The 8,112-nt window shown below is 38.4% G+C and overlaps 1 protein-coding gene across 1 annotated transcript in view; it reads left to right on the top strand.

Moving 5' to 3' along the window:
- The window catches only part of LOC118330293 (A-kinase anchor protein 13-like), a 43,500-nt gene extending 37,651 nt beyond the window's left edge, over nt 1-5,849 (top strand). Inside the window, exons 10-12 of the mRNA XM_035664778.1 lie at nt 1,884-2,003; nt 2,126-2,348; nt 2,885-5,849. Coding sequence (XP_035520671.1) covers nt 1,884-2,003; nt 2,126-2,348; nt 2,885-2,937 — 396 coding nt within the window. The 3' untranslated portion in view covers nt 2,938-5,849. The remainder of the gene's footprint in view (nt 1-1,883; nt 2,004-2,125; nt 2,349-2,884) is intronic.
- Nucleotides 5,850-8,112: the final 2,263 nt, after the last annotated feature.

Here is an 8,112-nt window from a genome sequence, read left to right as displayed (position 1 = left end):
GTAACTTTAATGTGGTGTTTTTTTAGTGATCTGGTGATCTTGTGATCTCAGGTGACCGCTATCCTTGTGTGGAATACAATGCTATTTATACTGATAGCCACAGATACAAAAATACCCCTAAAATTGTAATAGACCTTAGTTTACCCTTAAGTATCTACAGTGCTACAACTAAAAGTTACAGATTCAGCCAGGTCTCTAAAGATTTGGACACAGTCTATGATTTCTCATTGCTGGGTTGGAGTCCCATTTCATTTTCATCCATGCCATTTTCCTGTGATCGGACATTAGCCAAGAGTAGGCAATTCAAATAAACCGACAAAACTTTGGCTATGTATGAGGGAGCTACTAGCTGCTGCCTCTGCACACACTGTCACTGGAGGTCAGTAAAAGACTTCTTTCTTTAAATGATTTCAGTTTAATGTTCACTGCGTCAGAAACTGCTGGTTGGTTTGAGAGGTCTTCTTGTCTCTGGTTCAGTGTTCCAAGGTTCATATAGGCTGACAGCCGCCCACCTAAAGCCGGGGTCTGCTCAAGGTTTCTGTCTCTTAAAAGTTTTTTCTTGCCACTGTTGCCAAGTGCTTGCTTATTGTGGCAATTGTTGGGTCTCTGTAAATCATTTTGTAAGTAGTATAGTCTAGACCTGTGCTATTTGAAAGGTGTCCTGAGATAACTTCTATTATGTTTTGGAGCTATACAAATACAATTGGATTGAATTGAATATAATTAGATCACATCTGTGATCCTCCATGACATTACATAGAAACACTTATATAGCACTTCCCTCATGTGTTGAAGTCAGATGAAATAAAAAATACCTTCTAACCCTTTAGGATTGCACCCCTAGTCATATAGTACCCAGTTTAACAAAGGTATGCCAAAAACGCTGTATTTTATATTATAATCTATAATCTAAACTTTTGAATTACTTCAACACCAAATATGCAAATACAGACAAGAGAAAATAAGTGTCAGAAGCATTGATGCATGGTAATCTGCAAGATGTAAGATTTTCAGCATCAACAATGCTCAGTGTATTTTCAAAGCAATCGTGCTAAATAATCCCCATTTTTACTAAATGTAACTGTGACCAGTCAGTCAGTCTTTTTTCTGTAACTGTAATGGATTACAGTCCTTTTTTTGTATTCTAATTACGTAACTTAATTCAATTTTCAGTTTAGTTACATGTAATCCATTACTTTCCATTTTAGGGATACAGAATAAGATTCATTAGTTAGCTAGCTAACAACAGCATGGTTCTCTGAGGGTATCTGGGGTTATTGCTTGTACAAAAACACAACTTTATTGATGAAACTGGTTCATATTTTATGGAGAAAATATTTTTCTGGTTTTGCTGTTGTAGCTGCAGTTAGCAACCGAACAGGGCTCAGCAGCCTCCCAGTGTACACAACCTCCAAGACAGACGGAGGACATTCTGACGACAGCGGCACGAAGGCGGTTGTTGTGATGACCTGATGGACTTGCTAAAATTCTAACTAAATGCCACCAAGGTTAATGTTAGATGCTGTTAGTTAGTTAGCTAGTGCAGCTAACATTAGTTGACTTGTGGTGCCAGGAGCCAAACCGGCAAAAAAAACAACCTTGGTAGTACTCTTTTACCTGTCATCAAACTGGATACTGTATTCTGTCCCAGTCTGACCTCCCAGACCCAGTAGAGTCAGCCAATAGGACCGATATAGCCTCTTTACTGTCTATTGACTACCACGATAAAGTCCCACCATAGCTGCCTGTTTTCACAAGAAATACGTAAATATGCAGAAGCAAATAGCACTCGGATTTCAGTTTCATATGAACTTTAAAGATGAAACATTGGTTGTAGCTTCATATATTGTATATATTCTCATTTCTCTATGCATTATTTACAGTCGGAGCAGCTTCAGAGGTACCAGCGGACTCCCTCCACCACCTCTGAAGACTCCATAAGATTCCACAGCTCTGGGTCTTTGGATCTGGATTCAAAAGAAGCAGCAGAACAGCCAAAAGAGGTACAGAGAAAGTCCTCGCAAGAAAATTATTCAAAAAAGGAAAACAAATAAGTGTGTTTGTTGTTGTTTAGCAGGCTGCCTACTACAACTACAAGAACTCCCCTTTTGTTGGATGTTTCTAGGTGGAGCTCTCATCCTCTGCCCCGACCAAAGAACCTTTCCTCCGCATTGGATCCAAGAGGATGGGCAAAAACTTTAACCCCTTCTCCTCCTCGTCCTCCTCTAAGCCTCAAGGAGCAGAGAAGGAGTCCCAGCTACCCACCAGACTGCTTCAGCTGGCCAAATCCAAAGGGAAGAAAGACAAAAAGAAGAAGAAGGGGAAAGGGGGGGAGCAGACACAGAAAGGTACGATGAACAAAATTTATCCTGACATTAGCAGTTTACAGTGTATTCACCTGTAATCTATCTGTAGATTAGGGGAAGAATGTCTTTGCTTCTTAAAGTCTGTTTGACAATGTAGATGCCATTGAAAATACTACACAATGAAGAAATGGTAAATGGCCCTGCACTTGTATAGCGCCTTTCTAGCCTTCCGACCACTCAAAGTGCCTTTACACTACATGCCACATTCGCCCTTACACACTAAAGGTTAATTAGAGCTTATTTGCCTTACTGCTGATTCTCATGTCTGTACGGTAAGTATGAAGCTACACCCAGAAGATCCTTAGCCTATTCTAACATAAAGACTGGTAACAGGGAAACAGCTTGCCTTGCTCTGCCCAAAGGTAACAAAATCCTCCTACCAGCACCTCTAAAGCTCACTGACTAACAACTGTACAAAAAATTGTAATATGTGTAAAACCAATAATTCACAGTTTTTTTTATTTTTTATTTATTGACTATTAATATTTATAATAACTTGTGTCTTAATGTCTCTTTAGATAGTACAGTGATGTTGGATCATCAGAATGATGGAGACATCTTCTTCTGCTGAGGACCTGCACATGAAATTCTAACCAGACAACTGGACAGTGCAGCAAACAGGACCCAGATTGTTCATTAACTCTATATTTGGGAATAAAATGTATCTTTGCTGACAGTCTGGCTTCTGGACACTGTCTCTGCCTTCTTGTCAGATCATCAGAGAGAGAATCCAGCTGGGTTCACAGGCTGGTAGTCTAACTTTACCTGCTTGTGTCCCAGGTAAACAAAGGGAAAGACCTCTCAGAGACACCAGACGAAGTTATGTGGAGCGGATGATTCAGTCAGGAGGACTTTATTGACAAATGTGCTAAGAATGTTCTCTACAACCTTTCATCATTTAGAGATGTGATTGAAAGCCAAGGAGGATCAAACGAGCAGTGTGAGGAACACAAGAGGAAAACAGATTCTTGATTTCTTCCATCTCTCAATCAGAGATCATGTGTTAGACATGGTCTTTAAAGTCTTTAGATTGTAAACTGTAACAAACCTAAGCTTTTACATCGAACAATCGTGAGTGCCATTTTTGCAGATGCTAACTTTGAATGCTGTTAAATCCTCAGTTTGTTAATTGCCTTTTTTAATGGATAGTGACAGCTAATGGTAGACAGGAAAGGGGGGCAGAGAGAGAAGGTATGACATGCAGCAAGGGCCGCAGGTCGGATTCGAACCCTGGGCCGCTGCAGCAGCTTGGTACATGGTCGCCAGCTCTACCAGGTGAGCTAACTGGGCGCCAACTCAATGAACTTTTAATCTAATGTGTGATTTCTATGTCCCTACAATGGCTTTACATTTGTTTTTTATCAGTCAAGCTGACAAACAAGACATAAGAGAGTAACAGATGCCACATGACAGTGTTTGTAACAGTTACAAACCCTTTAGGCTACCATTTCTTACTGTCAACATTTTCTGCTGAGGTCAGTGTGCACAAAAAGGCTACAGACTTCCACACAAAATCCATCAATGACACATCAGCTAGCAGAGAGAAATGGTTGAATCTATAGAAACAGGCATGTCTCATGGTCAATGGTCAGGACACAAGACGATAGTGAGAATGCTCAGCAAAGACTCAGTGACGGATATGTCCCTGTCTCCAAGTGCATGTTCAAAGCAGATGTTTTCAATCCTAATGTTCCTAGAAATGTATAGTATTGTTTTTTTGTAGGTGGTTATCTCCATCAGTCATGAAATGTACCAGTCAGTATGGACAACAGAACTCAGTATGAGCTAAAATCTTTAATTATCATTTAATGTGACAATCAAGGCAGTGTAATTGTCACTGAAGCACAACAAGATCAGGAATACAAAAACTTCAACAACTTTAAAAATGCACTTTACATGAGAGAGTGATGTTGTATTTTACTGGTCTGTCATTTCCTAATAATTTAAACATTCATTTAATTAAATTAATAATACATTTTCAGTGACTTCGTACTAATTACAGGGAGAATCCTTGAAAGATAAGTAATTCTAATTAAATTAAAATTAATTGATTAATTAATTAATTAGTGTTCACTATAATTAGTATCAAATGACAGATCCTTGTAGGAAAACTAGTAAATGACAAGAAAATGATGTGGAAGTGACAGAACTGTAGAATAAAGCATTACCCATAACAGCAGCAGCAGTAGTTATGTTGTTGTGGGACTGGGTCAGAATTCAATATTATTGAATATAGACTTTACTGGATTTATATTGAGATGATATTAAGGTGTTATTGTTTTTACAAACTTCTGATCAGAATTAATGATTCCAAGCACATATAAATGAAACCTTCCATTTATGAGCAGTAGGTTAAATGTTTTGAAATTAATCTGAATCAGAAAAAGATTACCAAATTTAAAGAGAAATGTAAGATGTTACAAACCCTATTAATTTATTACTTTTGTTGTGTGTATTTAATGTGTTGAATCAGGATATTTTTAATGATTGACCTTTGTTCTTTTACAAAATAACAAAAAAAAATATTTTGAAATTCCTACAGATAAATGGTGGATCACATATAGTGTAAAGCTAATTGTAAATAAACACCCTAAGATTAACTAACTAATTAAGCACACAGTACAAATCTATTCACCTTCTCGAAAGAAACCTTTTTATCTTTCAACACTGTTCTACATTTCAAGCAAAAGGCACAAAGGTTTGGGGTTGTGATGTTTTCTTAGTGTAAAACACTGCAGTAGTGCCACCTGTTAGCAGCTAGTGTCCTGCTGTGAAGAGGGAGATCAGTTTAAATACCAATTTAAAGTTTTTTTTGGTGGATAGACAGGAGAGGGGGGTAGAGAGAGGGGATGACACGCAGCACCCCCCCCCCAAAAAAAAAAAAATTGTCCTTAAGTGGGTTTGAGTAAAAACACATTTTACTGCAGTTTTCTTACGTGGAAATATAATGCAAGGACATTCTCAGTTGTCTTACTCTTGTACAGTTAAATACAAAATCATAACAAACATAACAAGCTAAATCACAAACACAATGTTTGAACATATAGTTTATTGTTTTGAGGAGGAAATGAAACCTGAAATCATACGTTTTGCTGAGAACTGAGCATGCTTGGAGGCCTGGCTGTCATCTCCTCCACATTGTTCCCATTCAGTACGCACTGTTTTCTAACACCATTAAGACTTTTATAAACTCACATCCAACCTTACAGTTTTTGCACTGTGAGCTTTCTGACATGTTTGTACTGAAGACAGAAGGTAAAAAGTTTATTTTTTTCCTCTCATTTTATGTACAAAGGGCAAAGCAACATATTTTGTAAATATATTTTATGTACACATTTGAACTTTAGTATTGATTGATTGTGGATTTTGTTTAGTTGGTACATTTAAAAAAATAAATAATGAAGCTTTATTTATCGGTCTTGTTCCTATTTTTAAAATGTACAGTAATTTTTCTCTCTTCATTAAAAAATGCTGTTTGTCATGTACTGTATATTTTGTGGTTCTTTTGATGGAGGGAGGGAGAACACAGGACGAATACACACAAATGAGTGTTGACTTCTGCAGTGCTGGCTAGCTAACTACATTATCATCTTTAGTAAGTGCAACATACTTCAATGCCCTTGTAGAGGTGAGGAGTATTATGTAACTGGCCAGATGTGGCCAAGGAATTATTGCTGGAAACTAATGTGTTAGAAGCATGAGAAATGGATAAGGATGTGAGCGACTTTGACATGGGCCAAATTGTGATGGCTAGACGTCTGTGTCAGAGCATCTCCAAAATTGTGGGAATGTTGCCGGTCTCCAGTTGTCAGTACCTATTAAAAGCGGTCCAAGAAAGGTAAAACCGGTGAACCGGCAGCAGGGTCATGGGCAGCCAAGGCTTATTGATGCATGTGGGGAGGGAAGGCTGGCCCGTGTGGTCCCATCTAACAGACAAGCTACGGTAGCTCAAATTGCTAGTTCTGATAGAAAGGTTTCAGAACACACAGCTGACTGCAGACCACTCAGGGTGCCCATGCTGATCCCTGTCCACTGCCGAAAGCGCCTACAATGGGCATGTGAGCATCAGAACTGGACCACGGAGCAATGGAAGAAGGTGGCCTGGTCTGATGAATCAAGTTCTCTTTTACATCTTGTGAATGACTGGGTGCATGTCCATAGTTTACCTAGGGAACACATAGCACCAGGATGCACAAAAGGGAAGAAGGTAAGCCGGCGGAGGCAGTGCGATGCTTTGGGCAATGTTTGGCAGGGAAACCTTAAGTCCTGCCATTCATGTGGATGTTACAGAGAATGGAAGCCCAAATCCTTAGGAAAGGTCTCTGTTGATGAGTCTGACATTCATTAAAACGAAAAGGAGGTGATTCTCCCAGCTTAACCCACCCTTAAGCACAAGTGTGTTTCTTTTCACAATATTCAACAGCCACATGAAAACCTGCAAAGACTAAACCAGTAAAAGAGTTTGAGTCCTTTATAAAGTCAAACCAAAAATTGAAATGCTGCTCCTTCAGCTTTCGGCTTCTATTCTCTTCCTGTGTTACTTTCCAGTTTCATGGTCATCACAGAGCTGGTTGAACAGCAAGTTAAGATGTAGATGTAAATTCAGTGTGGGTGTTGGGAAGTAGCCTTATCTTCACATAACACAACATAACTACCTTAGTTTATTTAAAAATGCATATCGTTTCTAATATTAAAAGAGATGGCAGTTTGATATATTCCATAATGTGTATTACCACATTACTTGGCTATTCACAAGCCTAGCTCTTAAAAAAAGACGTCATTATGTAATCATGTATGTTTGTACTACTACCAAAGACTGCCAGTGTAAAATTTGTAAATGAATTGATTGAATGATAACTGTATGCCTTAAGTGTGAAGTGTGCCTGGTGCCTTTCGTTCCAATCACTACCTTTGTTTAAAGTCATCCATGTTGGCTATAATTTCTGATATTATTTCATTTCATCAAAGAAAATGAATTATGAATGAATTAAATTAATTAAAGTGACCTAAGATGAATATTTGTACATTAGTAAGATGCTTGTGATCTACTTAAATCTGTATGGTCAAGCATGCTTAGGTGATATTTCCTGGCAGTCTTACATCATTCATTTTCAAGCTTCTGTCCACAGTGGTGAGACTACCTTAAATTAAGACACTGCAATTAATCTGATTAAGTATTTATTATATTATACATTATCTGACATTAACACAGGACTTTTAAACTCACTGTAATTCAGATTTTTGTGTCTGTATGTATGTGACCAACAGATACTCGATGAAAGCCCACATTTGTGTGTACTTCCGATCACAAGAATTATTTCATTTAAGTAGTCTGGAAAGAGCTTTCACACCAGTAGCAGTGTAGCAAGTCTCTCTACAACTGTGGGTTCCCTCAGTTAATCGACAAATTTATCTAGACCATATTTGCTGCTCTTCGTGGTTTAGAATGAGCATATGGCATATGATCAATATGATTACACCTGGCATCGAAATTGGAAATTGCTCCTGATTGGCCAGGAACTTAATTACCAACCGTTTCCTTCATTTAATTGGTTTAAAGGCAGTGGTCATGCAGCCATGAGATGGTCCAGAAACCAACTGAAAATTTATCTTCAATTCTGTTCAAAAAAGAGGACAGATCACTGATGAGCTGGTCGCGACCAGTGTCTCTAGCGCCCCTAGTGGCAGTAACCACTGGTCCGTGCCAAATGTGTGTGGAACTGAATGCATTTGTGTGTGGAACTGA

Source organism: Morone saxatilis, unplaced genomic scaffold (assembly GCF_004916995.1).
Source record: "Morone saxatilis isolate NCDOM2014 unplaced genomic scaffold, NCSU_SB_2.0 Contig2, whole genome shotgun sequence".
NCBI lineage: Eukaryota > Metazoa > Chordata > Actinopteri > Moronidae > Morone > Morone saxatilis.
Note: the sequence above shows the minus strand (reverse complement) of the source record. Positions and strands in the feature narration are given on the sequence as shown.